Source organism: Channa argus, chromosome 22 (genome assembly GCF_033026475.1).
Source record: "Channa argus isolate prfri chromosome 22, Channa argus male v1.0, whole genome shotgun sequence".
Lineage (NCBI taxonomy): Eukaryota > Metazoa > Chordata > Actinopteri > Anabantiformes > Channidae > Channa > Channa argus.
Window position 1 is genome coordinate 1,753,179 of NC_090218.1, and position 25,939 is coordinate 1,779,117.

Sequence of the window (25,939 nt, forward strand, 5' to 3'; positions counted from 1 at the left end):
TGGAGAGGGCTAAGTGTTAGTGTCTGTTAATTTGTGTTGCTTTGTGTAAGTTAGAGCATAAACTATTAAACCTATTGGAAATTCACCATTTCACATTGTGTGTACATTTGCACAAACAAACTTCTCCCATTGTCTGAGTCAAAATGATTTTAATTGTTTTTTAAAAATGAAACACCTTTGAAAAGCACATCCATGAATCAGCCCCAACATTTATACAAGTGGTTTTAATGTTGTGGTGGACAAAGATCACCATAGAAAAATTTTACTCTTGGCCTTGATCGACTGGTGGTTTTAAGGCTGACCCACAGCATAAAACCGCCAGTTGGTATTAATGTTGTGGCAGTTCAGCGTATACCTAAAAACACACATAAGGTCAAAGAGGTATGAATCATACAATAGACCTCAAAAGTCAAACATTCAGACACCAAAACAGCTATTAAACAAATCAACTAATCAACATATAGTTACTGTAGCATGTACAAAGACCCAAGTTAATATGCAGTACACTGGGCACATATGAGCTATTGTTCATTGACATCATACAAACACTGTAACCTACTGTGATTAAATCATTAGTATTAAAATTACAGGGGCACCTTGAAACAGGTCATGTGATCCACTGGCATTAGTAATGGCTTCAGATTCTCCCTGTGTAGTGTATTATAAATCTAGAGCAGTATTAAAAAACAAACATTATTCAGAACAAGGCTAAATAGTAACAAAATTCTTTCGATATAATGCATTCAGGAAATATACTTCCAAGTTTTTTAAAAATGCAAGAAATTCCAAATAATGTTGCTGCTTTTGCACAATCGTCTTTCTGTTAACAGTTTTTGCACACGAAAAGTACAATATTATTCGGGACACAATTAGACACATTTAGACTGAGCAGCTGCTTCTCAAATGAGAGCTTTAACTGTCTGACCCATAATTTTGTTCGGGCCATTTTCATGGATCACCTGTACTTTTCTATAGCTTATGGATCGTCTCCCTTGTTCCTTTTCCACTGCAAATATTGTATACAAATACATACAGGATGACAACACAAAGGCATTTATTAGTTACAAAAAACCGGGAAAGTGTCAGTTATGGCTGGACACTGAAAAACAAAAGATTATCACGCCTTCTGCTAGATGCCCCATGCTTTGAACAATAAACAATTGAAGGGATACATGAATGTCCATGCATTACTTACTCTCCACAAATATAAAACTTGCACATGCAGTTATACAAACTCATCATGCATGCATCTACAAGCTTCTAAAAGAAATGTTTACCAAGTCAATTTACAGAGTTAAGAAAAACTTGAAAATTACTGAATGCTGCAGAATAAGCCACAAAGGCTAAATTGAAGTTTGTTGGGTTTGAATAAACATGGAGCTGCTGGGTTGAGAGAAGTTTTATCTGCTATGGTACCTTGTTTATTTATTAATACACTTTCAGTTGGTGTTCAGTCACATTTAGTGTAGATGTACAGTGTGTACAACTATGCCTTTTTTTTTTACACTGTGTGGTTTATGATTGTGGTAATAATTGTTTTCATCTCAAGAATTATTGGTAATACTTTTCAACATATTTGCTTAAGTACTCATGAGTCTATGATTACTATATTCCACTAGTGTATTTTTAGTTTACTGATTTGTTTCAAATATGTAATTAGTCATAGAACTACATATTTACACATATTCAGTGGCTTATTCTATTCCTAAAAAGTTATTGATCTCACCTTTAGATTGGATTATAAAAGTTATATTAATATTTTAGGAATGGCTCTTAATTGATTTTAAAGCTGTGTCAGGGAGAAATGAAGTATCGGAACTTCTTAACAACTTTAATCGATGCCAAGAACCCGCTTTAACTTGTTTATTTTCTGCATTTTTTATGTCAATGATTTATAATTTGTAACATCAAGAAAACAATTACACGTACACATTTGCCAACATGACGAGAAAAGCGTTAAAGTACAGAGTGTGAGTGTTGTGGACATTTTGTCTCAGTCGAAAACAGAATATGTAACATGTGAAGACTAACTACCTTAGCATGTACGTATGTTGCCAAGGCTCTTTTTGTTTTGACGTATGTGAATTATGTTTAAAATAAAAAAAAGTGTAACTGAAAATAATACTAATAAAACCAGCGGAAATTTTACACTATGCCTTACCTTCACTGTAAAAAATAACATAAGTAGACACAAGCAAAGCGTGAAATATTCTGAAATATGCTTAAAAATACACAGTTGAGGTTTTAGTTGTACGGCTGCTACCAAACACAACATCTTTTCTGCAACCTAACATGACTTGTTATCTTGTTTGCTTTAAGCTCAATCAGTCTCTGAATTTATAGTGTTTTTGCTTCAATCATTTTAAGTGAATACTGGATGAACATATATTTTATAATCATAATAGTCAAACAGTGAAAAACAAATGAGCTATAGCTGCCCTCAGCTGCTGTCTGATGCACTTTCTGATGACCTAGAGAAACAGTAGATTAAAATGGGAGGACATATTTTGCAACTTTTGTTTTCGACAAGCAAGTGAGGCTGTATGTAGTTGTAACAACAATGCAATTAATTACTACTCTGCATTTTTGGATTTCAGTGTTAATAACTCGGACTCATCATGTTTCTGAACATATACAGGTTTTATCCTTTATTGCCCACCTGCAGCACTAAAACTACTATTGTATTTTAATATGGCAGGAAAATACTCCTTTGATTGTCACAGTAAAGTAGTCAAGAAGTTTTAAACACAGTATTGACACATCTAAAATAACCCCAGGATTTCAGGATTTGTTATGTTTCAAAAAATGTGTAAAAGTTAAAAAATGGGACTAAAAACCTATATATTTCTTATAAAATGCTTTCCATGTTGTATCTATTCTTCCTCATTTCACAAGCAGAAGCGTAAAACGTTGCATCCAGAAGGATGCGATTATTTTTCAGATTATAAAACACATTTTGGAAAATGTTTATGTCTGTCATCCAATTGTCATTATCATATCTCTTGTTTTTAGTGTACCTCATGTACTATGTCATGTAAGGGTAAAATGCAAACAGAATGTTTTTAACCTTTTAACAGCAGGGGTCACCAACCTTTTTGAAACTGAGAGCTACTTCTTGGGTACCAATTATAATACGAAGTACTACCAGTTTAATACGCACTTTTGAAATAACAAATTTGCTCAATTTACAGTTATTATATGGTATTATTAATAATTAAATTAATCATATTCATCTATGTGAAGACACAGATCATGTTAATGATTTCTCACAAAAACTATCAAATGTGATTTAAAAAAGAATAGCAACAAAAAATTTGATGCAGCTCACTGGTAAGTGCCGCTATGGTGAGCTATTTTTTAGAACTGGACCGTGGGCTACTCATGTGGTCTTTGCGGGCTACCTGCCCACGGGCACCATTGTTGGTGACCCCTGATTTACAAACTTTCTCTGTTTAGAGAAGGATCTCTGCTCCTGCTGAAACCACAAACTCCCTAATTAGAAATAGCAAAGCTGTTAACAGATGACAGTTCTGAACAAACAAACCTCAATTATGGCAAAAAAAAACAAACTTGAGCAATAAAATAATGATTACAGGATCTTAGGTAAAAAATGTAGGGAAACAGTTCAAAGCCTGCCTTAAAGTTTATGGAGGATACAAAGATGAGTCATTGTCTGATTAAAAAAAGGTTCTACTCATGGAACAAGATTGGTTTTGCCAATCCTGCCAAGATCCTTGGTACATGTACTGAGATTATTTCTCCAATCATCTCTGGGAAGCTGACCTTGGTAGGGAGTGACTGAGCCTGGACAAACAGATCAAATGTAAACTGATGTAGCTTCTTTACCATCTGAAAGAGAAAGAAATATATACAGAGATGACATCATTAGGATAGATTTTACTAGTGTTTTGATAATTACTCAGGAAACATTCAGATTGGCAAGCTGTGAATTATAGTAAACTCATCCAGTAGGTCGTTTTCAACCCAGTTATTAGATTTTTCAGACCTTTAACTTTCTGTTTGCACTGGCAGGAATGCAGCAGTTAACCATGCATTATTAAAAAAAATACAGCATCCCCATGGTTTTAATTGCATGCTTCAACTATAAATGTTGTTGGCTAATTAGAACTACAACTTTTGATTTATATGATCTACTCTGATTGTGTCATTTAGTAAAATGCAGCCACATGTTCTGACATGGGAAAAGAATACACTTGCACAATTAACCTGAAATTGTAAATAGCAGAGTATCTCACCATCTGGAGCGAGTCCAGGAGTCGGGTGAGCTGGTAAAACCTCTGAGAACAATCAGTCATCATCCGATAGTTGATAAGACGATCAAGTTCGTTGATGTAGGTGAGACGCAACTCATCAAAGTATTTCTGACTCTTCAGACCCTCAACTGGAACTGGTGAAAAACAGTTTTGACCACATGTTTGGTAATTAACTTTATGATTTTGTTCTCCCTACTGCAGTCTCACAAAAGTGCTCAATGCACACAGGGATGTACTTACTAATGCTGAAGAGGAGCAGGGCCTTCATGCAGAGAAACTCTTCCTGGGTGATCTGCAGAAGCATGAACTCCTGTGAAAGATGTCTCATGCGTATGCAGTGCTCATACATGGTAGAAACGTGCATCCGATGTCTGCAGATTTAAAAAGGTCATGATGAGATAGGAAAGAATGGTACTGCTCAAATCACAAGAGTCAGAGGGTAAATTTCCTTTCTACAGCATACTGATCATTTATTGTGTGATGAATAAGTGCACAAGAGAAAAGTATAAAAGTGGTTAGTTCCAATTCTGTGAGCTACCTTTGTAAGAATGCATATTTTTCCGGTGGGATCTTTGACATTTGGAGTAAGATGTTAAAATACACAAATCTCGGTTGAAATAAAAGATTAGCCTCATTTATGATTGGTTCAAAGTTCATCACAGGAGGCCACTGGATATTTCCTGTTAATCGTACCAGAACTATCTTCCATTATTCTAACACGAATGGTAGAACAAGAGTGGGAGACTGAAGAATAGAATGAAGTCATTCTATCTTTTAAAAAATCAGGAAAAAGACAGTTTGTATCACATTCTCATGCTGTGAAGATAAATTGAAATAAAGCATATTTAATACATTCGTTTGATATGTGTCCAATTTCAGACCACAGTAAGTAGCTCAAGTTTTAAGGTAGAGATAAGAAATAGAGGTAAACAGACTTGACCTCAGTCTCTGTGGAAATGAATGCTGTTTCAGATATGCCGCTGTGGAAATGTATAATGTGCACTAACCGCATTAAAAAACATCACCTGTTTGTTATTGTTAGATAGATACTAACTAAAAAAGGCTTACTACTGTATATACTTACTGTGATGTAAGTAGGTTAAGAAACACTACTCACTTTAGAGATCCACTCAATTAAAAAGTGTTAGTATAAACATAATCTAATAAATATATTATCGGAGTCTACAAATTAAACCAGTCTGCTTACTGATTACTGCATGAAGCCAGGTGTGAATGGGTTATGGCTTTGTTCATGTAATATGACACTACGATTATGGTATAAGATTATTTTTAAACCTCTTCTTTAAATGTTTAACCACACGTTTTGCTCTGATTTAATCTGATTTACATTTTTCCTGAACCAGAAAAAGGAACGTATTAGGATTCTATAAGTCTTAATATAATATTGACTATTTCTGAATGTATGAGCAAATCAAGGGTCCACAGTTTAGTTATTTGTTTTATGTAATATGTGTCTGTGTGTAATGTAATTTATGTAATGTGTGTTTTTGATGTATTTGTGTACTGATGATGTCATTAGTGACATCATATGGCTTTGATGGTGTAGTTTACCTATTAAGTTTGTTGACCAGTGCTCAAGGAAACAATGCAGGGGTTCGTTAAAGAAAGCAAAGCTGTTCAGCTCAGCTACTCAAGGGTGCAGACGTGACACTGAACATACACTATTTGAATTTCACCCAGAATTTAATTATGTTGTTACAAATGGGGAACAAAATGCACAGCAAAGTTCAACTGAGATATAAGAAACTTTAAAACCTACAATGCCTTTTTGTTTTCTCTGGATGAATCTCCTTGCTAAACCACAGCGGAGGGATGTCTTCTACTGAATGTAAAACTGAGTAAAAACCAACATTTACATTGGTAATAATAAAAAACAATCACACGTATTAATTTGCACTTAACCCTTTAACAGTTGTTAGTGAGGTTGTTACAGCTCAAAGCATCTCTTATATACTGTGGTGAATGTCTTCACGCATATCTCAAGGACCTTGCATATAACGTATTTAGAGTATGTCCATTTTGACTGCCAAAGCGTTTTCATTTACGATTTGTCAAGGTTGAATAAAACCATGAAGCATGTTTGTAATGTAGACACAAGGATAGCAGGCTGTGGGATGGATGTAAACAATATGGAAAATTGTGTCCAGAGCTGTCTCTGTTTACTGACCTTGTAATGTGCATATAAGCACAATACGGTCAAAAGGGTTTTAAGAAAAGCCTCAAATATTCCTAAACAGTTTATGATGAAGATCATTTTAAGATCTATAGGATTTTTGCATAATTGAAACCATTACAATCAAATGCAGCATGAACAGATGATGTTGCTCTTACAGTTTGTTAGCAACATGAAACTATGTGGCAACCATGGCAAGATTCGTGCACTCATATTTGGTTACTGTAGATAAAAAATGAGCACGGCACATGGAAAACAATGAAACAAAGACAAAGCATCTGAATGAATCTAGATAAGCATAATACCTACAGTGTAGCGTTAAAGATTGGATTAAGCTAAATTAGATTTCAGGCATTGTAACCATTATACCCACTCTAATATTCAATCAGCTTCACTCACCAGGATTTCAATGCTGAAAATGAACGTCCTGACTTTAATCTCACAGTTAGAAAAGAACACCAAATGAGGAAATTGGATGAACATTGTCCAGGTACACCTGCAACCATTTCTACTTTGTATTTATAAAATACTAGAGATGTCTTGGTGCTTCTGCTTTAGGAGGAATACACATGAGACAAACTGTGTCTGGGAGATTACTCACTGGAGCTGATCTCTAAGTATAAGAAACACATTATTGGTCACCTCTAAAAATAACCTGATCCTCTTTACAATCATTTTGGAGAAGATAATTGGGGTTCTATTCAGAGCTGTACGTACTCATTAAACACAAGGTCTGGAGCGAAGTAAAGCATCCTTCCACTGACATTCTTATAGGACCTCCATCCCAGCGCAAACACCATCACACTCAACCACGACTGCTGAATGACGGTCATTTGGTCGTCCACGTGGAGGTTTCTAAATCCTAAGGACAAGGATTGTGAGTCATAAAACTTGACACAGCATAAGATATTTTCTACTTTGTGACCATCATCATCATCATCATCCTTTAGGATAAAACTCCACCTTAAACTTTTTGACTCTCAAATAATAGGTCCACTACTTTTAATATATAGATGTCAGCCCTGTTGGTGTCATCACCACCATTTAACATGAGCTAACTTAGCTAACTACATTAGCAGAGCAGCCTAATGTGTCCAGCTTTGCTGGAGTCACCAGGAAGCAGGCTGCAAATGATCAGCTAACTGGGACAATACTTGTTCTGTAGTAATCTGATGAAATCTGTGTTTATTGTCAGGTTATGAATGCTAAGTTATGGAATTTGGATGCAAAGAAATTTGGACAAGTGTGCTATAAATCACTGATGTATTACTGTAAGATATTGTGCTATGCGCACTGTTGTGTGGTTTCCATATCTTAAGCATAGTGCTTTTATGTTGCATAAGTCTTTGTTAAAGACTTATGCAACATATTTATGAGCCCCAACAGCCTCCCACTGGTCATCACCTTTCCTCCAACACACTACATACAATACAAATGAGTCGGACATTTTATCCTAGAGGAGGTGCTGTTGTGAAATTCTGACACCGACAATATCTGGTGAAAACAAATACATATATGTCGACAAACTGTTGGAAGAACAACTGTTAATGCATCCTTCCTGACAGCTCCATCAAACTTTTAATATAATATTAACATTAATAACATGAATAACACTAATGTATTCTGAGCCACTAACTTTTAGAGATTTATACATTGTAAATGGTTTCAGTTGGAAATACAAAACACAATAAAAGTAGCAAATATAGGCTTTTTGTCTGGCTTGACTACCTCAGAATTCCTGTCTGAGAGGAAAATTTTATAAACATTAATTTAAATGCATTTAGGTATTTTAAAAAGTTAATGTTTTGTTGTCTTTTGCCTTTTATTAATCACTTTTAATGTTTTCTTTTTCAATTCAATCATGTCTATTTCCCTTGTAGAAATACAAGTCAGTCTCTAATTGTCTTACTGTCTTGTCAGCTTTTCCTTTTTAAACACAACCCCACAATAATTAGTGCCATACAAAGTCCTCACGTACCATCACGTCCAACAGGTGACAGGTGAGTTGGTCTGCACACATTGTAACACCCACATGTTGCAGTTTTAATGTCAATTTTGGCACATTCTAGCCCTACGCATGCATTCAAACTGCTAAGATAAGAATAATACTTCTTACTTGCAATACTACCTAGTACGTCTTATATAGAAGCTACTTCCACTTTGAGATAAATGGTTAAAATTCAAAGAACGGATGTCTTGCTATCTTTTTCAGGTTTGTGAGCATAATCATACTTTTTCCTTATTTTGCTCCCAAAATGTCTTATCTGACCAATGTGATGAAAAGCCAGAGATGAATGAAGTTTGAATTAGAAGCTGCACTGGAAAAAGTGTCCAAAAGAGCTAGTTTACTGTACTGTGTCACAGATACTGTACGATATAGCTAAGGAACAACACTCATTATTTATTATCCTGAAAAAAGACATTTGGCCAAACTGTTTTTAAAGCTGATATATGGATCAAAAACAATTACTTTCTGACTTACATACATACTAAATTGTGAACACAGTGAAGCATTTAGCTGTCAAAAAGCCAAAAGTTTCCCTCAGGAGCAGGTAGCGAACTAAAAGGAAATTTCAACTCAAACTGCAACTTTAAGAAAGAAATCACTCTCTGTGATTAGCGTAAAAAACAGTTGTCCTACCTGGCAATCCTTTTGCCCATTTCACCACTTTGACCAGCTGTCTCTCTCCCAGCTCGTTGAGGCTCGTGAGCAGGGTGCCAGCCGAGTCCGGTTGGCCATAGTCATGTCCTGCATTCACCACCTCTGGCTCAATGGACTCCAAGATGTTGAGAAAGACCAGCTGTGAGTTTAAGCTCAGGCTCGGTTTAGGAGAGATATTCGGCATAATCGGGACTGCCTCTACTGGGTCTTTTAGAGGAGGATCCTCCTCAGGGTTTTTCTGTTGTCCAATCTTCTTTAGTTTACGTGCTACAAGCAAAGGCAAGAAATGAATCATCTGTAAATTGGTTAAAAGGTTGCAATCTAAGCTGTTATTTTGTTACAAAGCCAGTTATAAATCAACAAAAGTTACAAATCAAAGTATGCATACTTTATACCTCCTTAATGGAGAACTGGGCACTTAAATTTATATCTGAGCGCTCCAAGTCAAAATTTAATCATCTTTTAGACATTTAATCCAGAAGATAATGAAAATGAAGTCTTAGTTCTGTGCAGTTGGATGTGTTAAATCAGCAGTAGCAGTGCTACCAATGGCCAAAGCATTAAATATTGTCCTTGTTTTCGCGAGCGAGTGGAGTATCAATATGTAAACTGTGTTTAAGGGCATTTGTACTTCCATTCATGGCAAAATGTCTTTTATTGCACAGTTAGACCAATTATAACTAAATATGATATGTAGAATAAACAGATATGATCATTTCACAATTTTGTCTTTTGAAAACCAAAAGAAACTAGTTTAAGCAAAATGACTACGCTAAGAGTGAGTTATTTTTACTTTCTAAATTATCTTTTAGATATGTCTCATACAGCAACTGTGGTTTATATGTGGCCTTTTAAAAGAAATATCGATTTTATTCAACAATATTTAATTACTGATTTACTAATAGCTTTGACTATATTTAATCATATTCCATTTGAAAACTCTCCAAACAGATGAGCCTCATCTGGTGGAAAGCCCAGGGGTCATCATATGCGAATACTTGTTCGTAAGATGCATAAATGATTTTATTTTTTATTTCTTTGGCTTTGCAGAATTCTTTAAAGATAAGTTCTAACTCAGTAAACCATGCAGTTTTGCTTTATGCTTGTTTCCTAATGCCCTATAAATCAGAAAAGGAAATAATGAAATCCCAAAAACAACAAATACTGAATCTTTTGCAAAACCCTGCTCCACCACCTTAATCAATGACAAAGCTAAAATTTCCTGCCCATAAAATGCTGAAAATTTGAAGGCAGCTGCTCCACATGACAATCTGCACTTATAAGCTACAGTAAATTAGAGCTTGGGCTTTGATTTTGTGCAGCAGACTGGCATGTACAGTACACTACAATTATGTTATTCCACACAGCTGGCAACTACATTTAGTTCTTTATCAGGCAGGTTTATCACCCTCACTAACCTTTTTTTTTCACTTTATCATAGTTTTCTTTCCATATGCAATAGAGCTATGAACCGTTAACCTTCAGCTCAGCCTGTTATTTCAAAATGACAGCTGCTGTGACCTATGTGCTGAGTGCAGACATTGTAGCGGTGGGGTCAGCAAACATATATATATATATATATTTATAAAATACATAATTTAATCATGTATTTCTTTCTGTTACAGCTTTAATTAATAAAGAAATAATAAAATTATGAGGTAACGATTTATTTTTTCATTTAATTTTATTAATGTTGACTGAAATAAAAAGTGGCTTGTGCCATTGCAACTTCTGTGCAGAGAATGCCTCATTAAAATCAAAGCCTGGCTTTTCAGTTCGGTTTGATAAATATTTAACTCCCAGTTATAGATACAACTTAAGTCTCTATTAGAAGTAGAAAATTGCAGATTATATCAGAAGGATAATTTTCAAGTGTCACATTATCATTTCTAATCCAATAACAAATATTTCAAATGAAAATGGTTAATTAAAAATTCCTTCCTTGGATTCTCAACTGTTAACCTCTGCAAAGAGCAGGCAGGCATCTGCTCTTTGCAGAATACAGTGTAAATAGGTTGGGTTGAGTTAACCTTAACATCCACATACTTGAGTGGAAGCCAATATAAACAAGATATCCGAATGATGGATTCAAGCATGGTCTTTGTTGTGCACACATTACTTTAGAAGAACCTTTAATACGTCAAATGTTGTCTCTATTAAGACTCAGTATACTGTAGGTTAACCAGGACCTTAAGCTATGGAGACAGATTCCAATTGTTTTTATCTGAAACTGACCGTCAGTGAATAAGCTCCAGATTTAACAATTACAAGCCAGTTTTTCTTCACATCAATGCTTGACTATACATGTGAAAATTACAGACATTTTTGGTCCATTTCTTTCTCTGCAGATACCACTCTTATTGTCATTATAATGGCGATCGTTATTGTAACTATCATTCTGGGTTCCCAGGTTAAGTTTGATTGAACTAAAAACAGAAAAGAATTTTGCACTTTATTTTTTCCCTACATGAAAGGCCTCTTGTAATGTGTCCCTTTTTTAGATTTTCAATTTACTGGCACTTTGGTGTCTGGGTTGTTGATGTCGTGACAACATTAGCTCACCAATGTAAACTAAGTAAGATCACAAGAGCGAGATAGACCTCCTTTGGGATAAAATGTTCTATTAATGAATTTTGCTTGAGAAGAATATGCAGAAAATTGCAATAGTCCATACGCCAAATGGCTTAAATTATGAGATCTCTTGATCAACGTAAAATTCAGTAACTTCTTTAACTTGTTTCTTAACGTTCAAATTTGAATGAAAAATTGCACCCATATTAATAACAAGGTTTGATTTTAGATGGCATAAAACCAAGTTTCCCACCCCTTTTTGGTAGTTGGCCTCTGTTGTACAATTATTTATTTTTGTTTTTAATCATAGGCTAAAGAAATTTGCAAGACATAAAGTGAACAAAACATCTTTCCAGGATATGCAGGTGAAATCAGATTGGTTAAATGAACATATTTGTCATCTCCATAGAAATGAAATGATTTTTTAGGCATTACATTAACAGGATGATGGCTAAGTCATTTTTAAATCAAAATCTGACTTTTTATTAAATTGACCCAAAGTGCCTCATAGAAGTAGGGCTGCACCTAACCATTATTTTTTCGTTTTCGATTAAATGACTAAGCTATAGATTATTTGCCCACCCATTATTATTCACTGGGTCACCTGCAGAACATAGACATAATCCCCTGAAGTATTTCACAATTCCACCGGTCTATCCTGAACAAAACTCAACAAACTACCTTGTTAAAGGCAGAACAACTCAGGATTCCAATTTAAGATTAAAGAACCACAGCAACAACAGTAGTAACACGATAAATCTTACCTTTTATGATGAGTGCAAGGGCACAGAGTAACTAAATCCTGATGTATAGTTTTCAGGCACTCTGTAAATGTGTTATTTCTTATTTATTTCTTTGTCCTTACTCGGCTTATCCCGTGAATTCATGGTCGCCACAGCGGATCATTGTCCGCATCTTGATTTGGCACAGTTTCTACGCCGGATGCCCTTCCTGATGCAACCCTCCCCAATTGTTACTGGGCTGCACAGCTGGGGATGGGAATGGGCTGTTAGGAGTTCAGTGTCTTGCCCAGAGACACTTTGACATATAGCCCGTAGTCCGTGGACAACTGCCTTACCAACTGAGCTACAGCTGAAGTAAATGGTAGTTGTGCAGACTCACCAGGCCCATGCAGTGCATACAACATTCCAGATTCCAGATACAGCCATCTTACTTCCTATTTACGAAGTGTCGACACGTGTTCTGTAAGTTGACGTATTTACAGATTCAATTACTTTGATTAAGTTGACGCGTCACCCCACCCCAACAGAGAAGACTAAAAGAGTGTGTATCAGCTGTGTCTCTCTCCCCTCTCTTTTCCTCTTTTCCCCGGAACTAAGACTCTGCAGCGACACAAACACAACAAAAGAAAAAGTTTGTCGGTTTTTCCTTTTCAATATATAAAATCTTTGAGCTATGATTTGAAATAAGTAAGCGATAGCAGAGAGATCAGACTAATGATATGCTGTATGTATACGTATATTTCCAGTAACAAGTTCTTAGGTTTGTTCTCCAATTACCTGAGAAAGCTTGTGTGTGTGAGTAACCTCGTTACTTAAATGCTCACAAATGCAGTCACTGAGATTACTAATTGCACAGGAAAAAGTGGTGTTAAATGTTAAAATTGTCTGCACTTATACAGCAATTTTCTAACCTTATTCGCAGTTTTTTAAGGTTGCTTCTTTTTTTTACTGTACTCACACACATGCATGCAAACGCACACCCTCAAAAAATCCACACACACATGCATGCACATACACACAAAAACACACACTCACAAAAATCCACACGCACGCATGCACACACACACAAATACATGCACGCACATACACAAAAAAACACACGCACGCACACAAACACACACAATTGCGAGCTCACAAATACAAGCATGCACACACACAAAAATACACACACAAACGCACACACACAAAAACAAACAAACACACACACACAAACACACACATGCATGCACACACACAAAATACACACACACACACATGCGCACACATGCATGATTTGATGGCAAAGCTGTTATGCAACACACTACTCAACTAGGATTTCAAGGCCTTGCCTAAGATCACTTTGACATGTGTAGGCGAGTAACTAGGTATGAAATAACCAAATCAACAGTTGGCCAGCAACTGCTCCACCTCTTGATCCACATCCTCTTCTTAAAAAAGAGAAGCAAATGCTGAAAATAATGATGCCCAAAAATTGATCCTTGAGGTACACCACAGGAAAATGTTTTTGATGCGAATATAAAGTTTGATTGATTGAGAATTGCCTGTCCGGGAAATAGGCTTTGAACTACTCCAACATGATGACTGAGCAAAGTGAGTATTATGATCAGCAGTATCAGACGCAGGCCAGCAGAATTAAGATGGATAAGACGAATTGACCAAATGAAAACCAATTTTTGTAAAGGGCCTAAGGTGGAATTTATATAGTTTATCTAATTATACCTCTGAAAGAAAAAAAGTTTTTAAAGGGAACTGTTTATTGGATACATCATAAGATAATCATTAGTTTTGAACAAGTTCATAAAAGGTCTCTGAAATTATATTAGAGTGCTATTAGAGTGCTAAAGTTTTTTGGCAGTTTTTTCAAATAAATTGTATCAGCTCTTTCAGCGGTTAGATTTGTGCTCTTTCATTTACACTCAGCTGGATGACATTTTATTTTCATGTTACAGGTGACTAATTTAGCAAAGGAGTATACTTCCTGCTTGCCTTTTATATTTGTCTGAGAGGATCCACGCTTTCCAGAAGGGTTAGACTGATTAAAGGTCTCTAATAATAAATCAAGTTAGTAAAATTGGGTGGATTTAAGCTTGGCGGATAAAATTTACAGAGTTTTAATTAGAACTGGTATAATAAATGATTAATAATAACTGAAAAATTGAGGTGAATTAAGTTTCATGTGGTCTGAAAAGGATCAGACTATGTTTTTAAAGTTATTGTGAAACCTAAATTTGTTATGAGATATAGCATATAGGTTTTATTGTGTGTAGGGCCAAAGGCATTTTGAGTAAAATAAAAGCACTGATTCATTCTAAAAGTTCCCAAAGTATTTTGGCACAACAGAGGAGGTATTTAAGCCCCCAGATGTAATATACTAGTCAAATTTGACAGTAATTGTACTGCATTTACTGCCCCAATAACAAACTAGGCACAACATGAGGTTGTTTCTGTTTATTGGAGAGTTGAGGAATGTGAAAGAACTAAATGCACCAAAGGAGGCCAGGATTCACCCGGCCAGGATAGTAAACTAAAGTGCATAAGAGCCACATTACCACCAGGTCTACTAGACCCAGACTTCATGTTCCCTGCAAAATTAATGGAAAGATAAGACAAAATCATTTGTGTTTGCTTAAGGAGGCACCAGTTGAAATCTGGAAAAGCAGTGCAAAATAAGAAACTAACAACTTGGTCATGTCAGTGAGTTGCAGGTTTGGTGCAGTTATATGCAACTTAACATTAAGCTTTATTTACTTTAAAACTATCTGTTTCAATACTTTGGCTCACTTGGAATTTGGGTGTTGTGTCAGAAAAGGTGCTGTTTTTCCTGTTTAATGTAGATGTAAATACCACAAAATAAAAGCTGAAATTTGAACTTTTGTTTGATATTTAACATATGATCTTAAACACAGATACAGTAAACACATATTAATTCGCATTGGCTGTATGTAAATGAAAGGAAAGATCACAAATATGCAGCCAGGTCTTGGTCAGTTTAAAGTCAGCAAAAAAAAAAGAACATAACATTCTCATTCAGTGAATGAGAGGTTTCTTCATCTAAAAAAGGTACTGTACCTTTTTTACTACATGTTTTGCTTCTTATTGGTCTTTTTTTCAGCAGCCTACTCTATGTGTATTTTGTAAAATTGCTAGTATGTTAAATAGTTAGAGGATCAGGAAACTGATTACAGGCACATTTCTTCTTCCTACCTCTGTAATGCATTACCACATTGTTATCTTGTTATGACTGAGCTGTATTACACAGTACTACCCCAGAGGCCATAGAGTGACAGTTCAACAGTTCACAGGGGACCTAATTTTGAGCCCTTACTCCTTCATACTGAGAGCAGGTGGAACTGTGTCCTTGTTGTTTCACAGCTAGACAGACATGATGAATTCCTGATAAATTAATGCATAGTTAGTCATTGCAATGCTTGAAATGCAACCGAACTCATTGTTTTAGCTCATCCCTATTGCTTGGATTTATCTGTGAAGATGACATGGACATCACTAATAGCTCATAGGTCATGACATTAATCAAGCTGTAGAGTTAATTAATGAATTATTGGATGATATGCTGTTCATTCTTGTAGATTCCTAGTATTTTGCTTAGTATTACAGCATGAATTAATGATTGATCTTGCATGTAATCCTAAATTAATTCATGATGATTCACATACTAAAATATTTGAATAAAACCTAATTTGCAAATGCAATATGGTTGTGAAATGATAGCTAATGTAACATTTGGCATCTGAAAGTGCACAGTTTAGTGGAGACTTCATGGTTCTAAAGTTTTTTGTTAAGATGGACAGATTGATAAAAGCTGTACTTCCATTTCCATGCAAAAAGAAGCAGATGTGTAGTAAGTTTTCTTCAGGTTGCTTCAAAATGAGACTGCTATCCTGGGTTGGCAAAGGTAACCTCCCTGTTCAGCTTCTGTTTGTGGATGTAATTAATGTTCCTGACATGACATTAAGTGAAATTACAGAGAGTATTTTCTAATAACAATACTTTTTAATCTGGAACAGATGCCAAACTTAACAAAAGAAAGATTCAGAGGTTTCATTGCATCTCCTCAGACCCAAAGTAGAAGTGAAACATAAAATAGATCTTAATAATATGAGCTCATGATATAAGGCTTATAATATAATATGCCAACACATTTGCAACTCAATAATAAATGAATCAAAATCATATTAATCAAATTAGAACTTTTATATTGGAGCATTTTCAGTAAAAGACCTCAGGGATAATAAGACCAAATGTATAATTTTTTGGCCTTAAAAGAAATTGAAGCTTCAATAAGCTTCAAATTATTGTCATAAATTTTGCAGTCAAATGCTGCAAGTGAATTACATGTCCATGATGAGAACATAAGTGAAAGGCTCTTTTTAGCCACAACTAGAAAATGTGTGCCTTTTTACTGACAATCACGGCATTAGATCACATCTTCCCTCAATGGGTTTGTCAGTGACTGGTGGCAAAATTACCAGGATGTCTGCTGCTTTAATTCACATGTCTCATGTCAGCTTTGTGCTTCTAGTACAATTTTCACTGTTAACAGAATGAGAAAATGGAAGAGAGTGAAAATTGAACACAAGACTAAAATTAGTCCACTACATGTCAATCTTTACAGCCTAATATGACGAACAGGTCTGGGTGACAGTAAGGAGAAGTGAATGGAATAGGTCTAAATTGCATGGCAGCTCAGTCAGGGGCTTGATTATCAGTAACATCCCCTATTGTGATGATGCCACAATTGGGAAGAGCCAGCTAAGATGTGCAGTGTAGACAGAATAAAGTACTTGGTCTTGCAAAACCATTAATAGTTTCACTTTTAGGACTTCACTTTTGTATGTGGAGAGCATTGTTCACACAGTATGTTGTACACTAATACAAGTTCATATGGCACCAATGTATATGTATTATTGCATATTCACGGAGCACTTAGATTATTATTGATTCTTTCAAAAGCAGATCTTAGTACATGAATCCATCCTACCTCCAAGAGTCATTCCAGCTTCAAAACACTTCTTTAGCCGACAAGATGGACAATTCTTTCTTCTTAGCTTATCAATAGTACAGTCATTTTTGCTCGCACACAGATATTTTTGTTTGCCTATATGGACAGAAAAAACAGAGGTTACATGGATAATTGAAAATGTGAAGCAATGCACACATTATACCATTTAAGATAAAAAAAACTGGGTTCAGGTGGGGCAAACTAAGCTCCCTCTCTCCACTCACCTTCTGCAGCTCTTTTAAAGAAAACCTTGCAACTACCACAGGTTAGTGCACCGTAATGGCAGCCAGATGCCTCGTCTGCACAGATCAGGCATGTCCTCTGTGGTGGAAAGAAGAACTCCATGGGAAACATGTGCTCCCTGCCTGCTTCATACCTGCAATCACACACGGAACAGGACTTTTATAAACAACGAACAGCAACAGAAACCTCATGTATGATAAACCCAAACTACCGATCTTCTGTCGAGGACAGTAGAATCTCATATTTCTAATAGCATTCGATGGTATAGCATGATGTTCATAATGTTAAAAACAATTTGATTGACTTTATTCGAAACTGTTGTTGATGTCCATTAAAAAAACAGTATTTGGAGATTTCCCTCGTTTTCAGTTGTATTCTGAGCTACTTCATGATTTTAAACTAATAGCTATCTCAGCACAAATAACACCTAGCCTTGAACTCCTATACCCATAAGTACCATAATTGCTATTCAGTTGTTGAATACTGTCCAAACTGTGACCACAAGGTAGTTAACCATTCATTCCCCAGAACTGTGCTGCAGCCTCTCAGTGTGTCAGAGATAGTGTGATGACTGAGGATGGTGTGGGAAAGATTTTAGCACAAATACAGTAGCCAAGGAGGTGGGGGTTTGGTGACGCCCAGCTTTAGCCTTGAGCACAGAGAGATTGGAAAAGGCTTAGACATAACGTTGCCCAAGTGACGTGAAACTTAGACATCAAGGTTCAGTGAAAGGGTAATCTTAACTGAAGGACCTCCACTCTGTCCTAAACTAGGTGACAAGGGACATAGGAACTCTTCTGAGTGACTCTTAAAAGTGCTTGTATCCTGTATGGAGTTTTTAGGTATTCAAGTATTGTATGCAAAGGCTGTTTACGGTTTTAGACTTATTTCATGCATATGACTAATAAGCCATGAAGTCTGTTATAGGCTTATTTAGATGAAAGTTCACTCAGGGCTGAGATAAAAAGCGGTTTAAATGTGGAGAGTTGAGCTAATGAGTAGTGACAGACAGTTCTTATGTAGCCTGGGATTCATTAGTAACAAAATACAGCATTGGTAGTTGGACCCCATTAGGTAATTTACATTACAGTGGACATGTGATTTACAGCTTTATTACAAGCCAAGGTAATGACTCAGCTTTTGCGCTTCTATTTAGTGGAGTGATTCCAGTAGATACAGTATGTACTCTAAGGCAGCTAATTACAGTATGTCATGGCAGACGGACAGGTTTGATTGACAGATCAGGTACAGAGCACATCAAATAACAAATCATTTCAGAAAAATCACCAGATCAAATCATGAACCACCCATGGATGGATTACCAAAGTAAGTGTTAATATTACTTGTTTTTAATTACAGTTAAAAGATGTAAAATGACCACCATGGCCAAAAAGAGACAAAATGATGATGAACATTCAACAAAGAAAAGGAAAATTGACACAAAATTACCAGAGATAAAAATAAGACAGTCAAAATAAGCCATTTTCTCATGATCCATCAATGAAACCACTTAACTGAACAACAAATGTATAACTGTATAACCAAATGTCTTTTATTTTAGTGTTTGTCTTTTATTACTATATATAATTATTTATTATTTGATGATTTATTAACTCGTGATAATAACTATTTTACTCACATTCATTAACTCAATTGTTATGGCAATTTGGTAATGTAAAAAAGAAAACACTACCATTACATGTGTAATACTTCCATAAAACAGGAATAGAAACAGACAAGTATACAGGCAAGTATAGGCTTCAGCTGGAAAAATAAGTTGTTCACCAGAATTAAACTGAGTCTTAGAATAAGAAAATGTAAAAATGCAGGGCAAAGTGGCACCAACTACAGATAATTGTAAAGCAGTTGTATAAATCAGTACAGGTGAGTGGCTGGGTATAAAATGGCAGACTGGAGCAAAATAGAGTATCTGCCAATGAGTGTCTCTGTGAGTTATTACTGGGCAGAAGGGGAGGCAAACAAAGCAGAGTGGGGCTAAGTCCAGTGCTCCAAGCAAATCTCATGGAGGAGGGTTCAAAGCAACAGTGGGGAAACAGATAAACCAGGCCAGCAATAGACAAAAAGAACAGATCCAAGAACAGGCGAAGTCCATACACGTGGATTCAATGAACAAACAAGAAAAAAGACTCAGGTGAAACTTGGAGCACTGGCTGGGGGCATAAATAGTGCCTGTGATTGTGTTCATTAATGCAGGTGAGAGGAATGGGCGGACAGGCCAGGCAGAAAAGTAGACTAGAGAGTCAGTGTGACCAGGCAAGCAAAAATTGGATGCTAAAGATGAATGTTGAGCATAGGGGGAAAGGAGCATAAGCTAAACAAGGGGCAGGACTGTGACACACTTTCAGTACTAGAGACACTAGACATACTGTACACATGTATACTTTTCAACAGGAAATAGTGTATTACATTCATATACATAAATGCATGAGATGCAGAGCACAGAATTATATGAATAAATTCAGTGTATTTATTAATGCTGCACAGTTTGATTTTTAAGTTATATATTTTCTGTAATTCAACCTTTTTGAATAAACTTACTGTTTTGATAAATTCATTTTGTTTATAAAAAACTGAATCACAGTCATTGTTCTATAAAGGTCAGTAAAATGTAATTTAATCCATTGACCATACACAGTGCATCCTGATTAATGCAGCAGGGGAATATGATAATTTCCACCTCAGGTTGTTCTATGTGTACTTGCTGTGGTGCACAATTACAGTTTTTCTATGATGCTGTGCCAACTGCGTCATTGTTAATCAGATAAATATTGAATTTTAAATAGCCTCTTTTCACCCTGTATCATTTTCTTAAGGAACGCGCGTCCGTAAAGCTGAAGCAATTACGTGAGCCTGGACACTGTTTTTACACCATCCTTCAACACTATAATTAATAAATTGGCTAAACATGGCATTATAGGCCAACATACAGTTAGTGCATGGATCCCACTCTCATAGTTCACTTTTACCCATTTCATTTATACCTTGTCTGTCTATGTGGCAGTAATATTTTAAAAAATCCCAGCCCACACCAACTACATCAATATAAGCTGTTTAAACTTACTGTATTAAAAAAAATACACATTTCATTAAAATATTTTGATGATGGTCATAATAGGTGATGAGCAGAAGTGTAACTCACAATTCCACAAATTAAGGTAAACTGTGACTACCTGGTGTGGCAAAATCTTAGGGCATGAAACACATTCAAGTTGTCTCAGATTGCACAATACTCATAGTGAATATATTGCCTCAATATTGCAAACAATTAGACCAACAGAAACTACAATATCCATATACAGCACATGGCATGTTTGACACATCACTGAAAGGCTCCTTTAAAGAGCTAACTCACCAGCAGAGGCTTACCCGTGGCAGAAGAAATGTAGCAATTGGGTGAAAAAGAAAAGTTCAGCAGAGGTCGGCTTGTTGCATATGATCAGCAGATCATTGGATCATTGCAGCAATAGCAAAATAAAGAGAAACTGTGTTTACAGCAGGGTTTGGTGTTCTTTTAGGGGGACTTTTCCACATGTATCTAAAATGATTACTTCAAATCCATTTTGTAGCCTTCAAGTCTTCATTTTAAAACCGTTCTGATTTCTGCTTCCTCTGAATTCCTGTATTTGGTTTAGTAAGTCCCTTTATACCAAGTCCCTGTACACAGGAACTTAATGTACTGAACTCTAATAGCAATGACACTGGTGTCAGACAGTACTCTGTCATTCACCAGCCCAGAGAAATCACACACAGCAAAATGACATGTTGACGTTAGTTGCATGCAGAGTTAATTTTATCAAGCCGGACATCAGATTCAAGAGATTATACAAATGTAGTTTTAAGATCACTACTAAAGTATGTACTATTACCTTAGTTTAATTGCAGTAATTGGATGAGCATAATGTTTTGGTAAGCTTAAACAGTACACATTTATAACCAGATATTTGTTTTTTGACTAAATGTAAGTTACCCAGGTTGCTTAGATTAATGATTGAACTTTGGGTTCGTGACTTGAGGCCTGCTCTTCTCATCATCACACCGTGAACTAGATATTCCTAGAAATCTGACAGTGGGTCTTTCTAATTGAGTATTTCTGAGGTTTGCTAGCTCAGGTGCCAGGTGGGTATAGCCAGTATTTTCCCTTCCTTATGTATTTTTGTAGAGAGCATAAAAAAAATCTTCCATATCCCAGGCAGAATACAGAAAATGTTGACACCGATTCTGCAAAAAACAAAAAACTTAATTTGTTCAGATGATAAAATACAGTCCAATTACTGCAGACAATAATTTGTGTTAATTTTGTGTCCTTTGTTTTTTTGGTTATGACTATGGATGGTTCCTGCAGTTCTCTCTTGAAAAGATACTACCATCATAATAAGACTAACTAAAAGTTTAGGTTAACTGCCACTAAATGAGTAAATGCGATAGGATTTTTTTTTCTTTATTTTTTGTCCTTCGACTTATCCCGTGAGTTCATAGGATCAGTTAAAAAAAAAAACATGCTAGTCTAGTTGGGGAATATTTTATAAGTAGAAACATTCTTCACAATTATCATTAAAGAGAACTTGGAAAACAGTGGACTTATTGAGGGAGCTTTTTGACACTTTTGAACATTCTGCACCCTCTAACCAGCCAGATAAATTGAATTATTTCTACTTGACTGATTTTCGTTTTGGTTTTGTAGCATTCCTCTCTATTGTAGAACTAATTCCTTAAGGGCAGGGCAGAGCATGGAAGAGCTTGGAAGGCTGGATTGAGCAGTGTGGCTTTCATGTTTCATGATACTCATGAAGGAGTAGACCTACGTGGCAGGATTCAGACAACTGTTTATGTCTGTGTAAATGGACTAAATTTATGTTCTATAGTTGAGCTACGCGCATACACCTTTACTTTTCCTTTGAGGTCTATTATAAAATCAGCCTGCATGAGCCTAGACTCGCCGGAAACTGAAAAACACACTTTCGTATAGTTTCTTTTACACCTTACTTGCTAAGGTTTGGAGAATAAACTATAATGTTATTTTGTATAAATGTTGCAATTTCGCTTGATCACTTTCCCGACCGACTGATTCATTTTACATTCTGTGTAATGGAGACACTGTCTCTATATTGTCTATATTTGCTCTAACATTTATTTGTTTCTTATCAGGTAACATCCTGTACAGACATTTTAGTCATTGAAAGCAAGGCCATTTATTTAAAAAATCATAAATTGTTTTTCAATGAACGTCATACTAATTGCAGTGAAGAACAAGCAAACAGAACCAATTCTTCCTTCGTCGTGTGTGCACATTCAAAGTGATTGGCAGGCACACTGGGCCAGCCAACTTGGACTTGGTCATTTGTGTATTTCCCCTCCTGCATGTTTGGGCTCATTGTCATGCTTCATAATGAAGTTGGGACTAATCTAACACTTTACTGATTGCATACTGTGATGGAGAAGAAACCAAAATAACTACAAATTCAGCACAGTGCTCCATATGCAAATACTTGGATATCTGCAACAAGCTCATAGCCAGTGTCAGTGTTCAGCTGATCTCATTTGGCATCTTGTCCAGCTGGAGAGACAATGTGCTGGGCATGACTAAATACAGACAGTTACAATTAACAGGAACACCTACAACTAAATCTGTCTAATCCAAATTTTACTGCAATAAATCTTTCTGTTATGAAGGTGATAATGTTACTGATCAATATATTTTTTAATTCATCAAAGTTATTTTGGTGAGGGTAGTTTAAATAACACCTTCCACACTGACATGGCTCTTTCATATCTTGTACTACATGATGTTTAATATAAAAACAAAGGTACTGTGCAATTCTTTTAAGATATTTATTAGTATCTTTCATTTATTGTTCTTGAAGTAACTTTCCTACAATCTTCTATGTGTTTTTTTTCTGCAGTGTATATTATCAATCATTACATTTGTTTGCAGACTTTCTGAAATGTGTCACTTGAAACTATTTAATTTTGTCTGCTAATTTTGCGTAACAGCACTTTGTGTTGGCATGTTAATGAAGGCAACTACAGTACAATGTGTGAAAGAAATGCATTGAATAAACACATAAATAAATCAAATAAGACTAAGACAAGAGATGGAGGAAAATCACTTTGGTTTAACCTGAGTGTGACATTGTTAGTATAAACAATGACTGATACATTTTTATTTTGTGCGGTAAATTTACCCATGATTGAAATTCATTTCATCAATGAATCCATTGTAACAAGGGATACCTTCACTGTAATCCCATTGAACTCCAGCTCACAACTTGGCAATGTTTTTAAATACAAGAAGAAGAAGAATAAGATCCACTCTGGGTTACTCAGGCATTAAAATAGATGAATGTCATAGATGTTTTTAAAAATGCAGCTGCAGCTAAATTTCCCCCAATGAATAGTGGCCCAGTGGGATCATTTCAACACTTCAGTAGAAAATGTGTTTTTGAACTCATCAGCTTAAGTTTGTTTCTAATTCAAACAATAATATGTTTGTTCTTATTAAAAGGCTAAAACACACATAATCATCAATACTAATATTATTAGTATTGATGCTAGTAGTATTATCAGTATTAATATCAATACTGCCTAATATTTAGGCAGACAACAAGATGTAGTAAATAAAATATATTCATATGATGCAGTAGCACATATTAAAGGTAAAGTGTTGCATTTAAATTATACCCCAAAAGCTTTTTTCATTGAAAATGATTAATTCAACTCAGTATTATGCTGTAAACTAATGCTATTGTAATAAAACTAAATACAATCATTTCTATTATTACTTACCTACTGTCGTTGAAGGTGACATCCATCCACTGGCCGAGTTCAGGCTTCCTGTAGCCGGAGTTGGCAAAGGGCGGCCTCAGCATCCCGTCGGGGTACCACTGCTCAGGACGCGAGACGCTCCTGTCATATGGAGTACATATGAACGAGCTGCTGGGCCCTGTGCGGTGGGAACTCATGCACTGCCTCGAACCACAAACCTGGGACTTGTACTTCTCATTCGAGGTGTAATTAAAATCAGATTCACTTTTCTCAGATTTGACTTTGACGCTGTAGTGTGGCGGCTGAAAACCACCGAACGTATTCTCCATGACTTCGCCGAAGTCCTTCGCTTCACCGGGCAGCTTGTGGACTCGACACGGCCTCTCTGAAGACGTCGGGCCGAAGTGTGCCAAGTTGTCTGGTGCGGACGAGGCATAAGGACAAGAGTCAGCGCGCACAGTGTCCAGATTGTCAGTCCCTTTAAAACCGATGGCGTCAGCCTCGCACAGAGCGAGGCTTTGCTCATCCGCCAGTGTCCGAGTTGAGGTGAGGTGAAGCAGTGTGTCTGAACTTTTACACACCTCCACCTGTTGCTTGTGGCCGTGCACGAAGCGCTCGTCTGTGTCGGGGTACCTGTACCCGCTGACAGCAGGCTGGGCTCCAGGACAGTTCACAGGCACGGCACCAAATACATTTGCAGCACACGGCGGGACAGCAGCGTCCGTGTCGCTCATGTCACTGGACTCCATGTTCAGACCCATGGACACGGACACAGCCTTGCAGAGCTCCCGAGCAGTTTCGGAGATTGCGCAGGCAGAAAAAGACGGACTGTCGCCCACACGGTTGCCAGCGTTTAACAACTCTTCCTCAGCAGCGGCAGCCAATTGACTGCGGACTTTTTCCATGGCACAGGGCTGCGCAATAATGTGTCCAGAGGTTTTGGTGAAATAGACGCGACTTTCTTCTCTTTTTAGCGTCATGCTGCGAGCACTCACAGTGCCACTTGTCCTCACTTTGTCCTCCCCTGGCCAAATATCGGTACAAGGTAACTCACTGTTAGTTTGGCTCATTTCCCATAAAGTGTTTACTCGGCCAGGAAACCGAACTTCGTAAGACAAAGGTCTCTACTGGTCCCAGATACTATTCACCCTCAACTGTCGCGAAAAGCGCTTCGCTGAAAGTCCTGGTTGGGCTGCAGGGCTAATAAACTCCTCCTAAACTGAGAACGCACGCGTTCAAGTTTGGTTTGATTAAAGAGGACTTGAGTGTCAGTCACACGTAACACGTCACACTTTCTCCCACTGAAATAAAAGCCATGCGTTCAGTGAGCAATTTTGCTAAATGTAACATTTTCGAGGTGAAAGGCAGATGTTTAACGTGTCCCTCATTTAAGGGGAGTTGGGAGTTGAGTCTGGGGTGCTTTTAAATGAATATCCAGGCCAAATGTGC

General features: G+C 36.5%; 1 protein-coding gene across 4 annotated transcripts; it reads right to left on the bottom strand.

The window, feature by feature from the left end:
* ar (androgen receptor) lies at nucleotides 1-25,939 on the bottom strand. 4 transcript variants are annotated; one of them, XM_067491733.1, is made up of 9 exons: nucleotides 24,512-25,924; nucleotides 17,689-17,840; nucleotides 17,444-17,560; nucleotides 9,110-9,397; nucleotides 7,186-7,330; nucleotides 4,515-4,645; nucleotides 4,257-4,408; nucleotides 3,784-3,849; nucleotides 1-355 (listed from the first exon to the last, which is right to left on the bottom strand). In XM_067491733.1, the coding sequence occupies exons 1-9, from the start codon at nucleotides 25,558-25,560 to the stop codon at nucleotides 329-331; spliced, it is 2,127 nt and encodes a 708-aa protein (XP_067347834.1). In that variant the 5' UTR covers nucleotides 25,561-25,924; the 3' UTR covers nucleotides 1-328. The 4 variants fall into 4 exon arrangements, 3 of the variants coding, with proteins under 3 accessions (XP_067347834.1, XP_067347833.1, XP_067347836.1); XR_010912081.1 differs by having other exon boundaries at nucleotides 5-355; nucleotides 597-3,849; nucleotides 24,512-25,922; XM_067491732.1 differs by having other exon boundaries at nucleotides 8-3,849; nucleotides 24,512-25,922.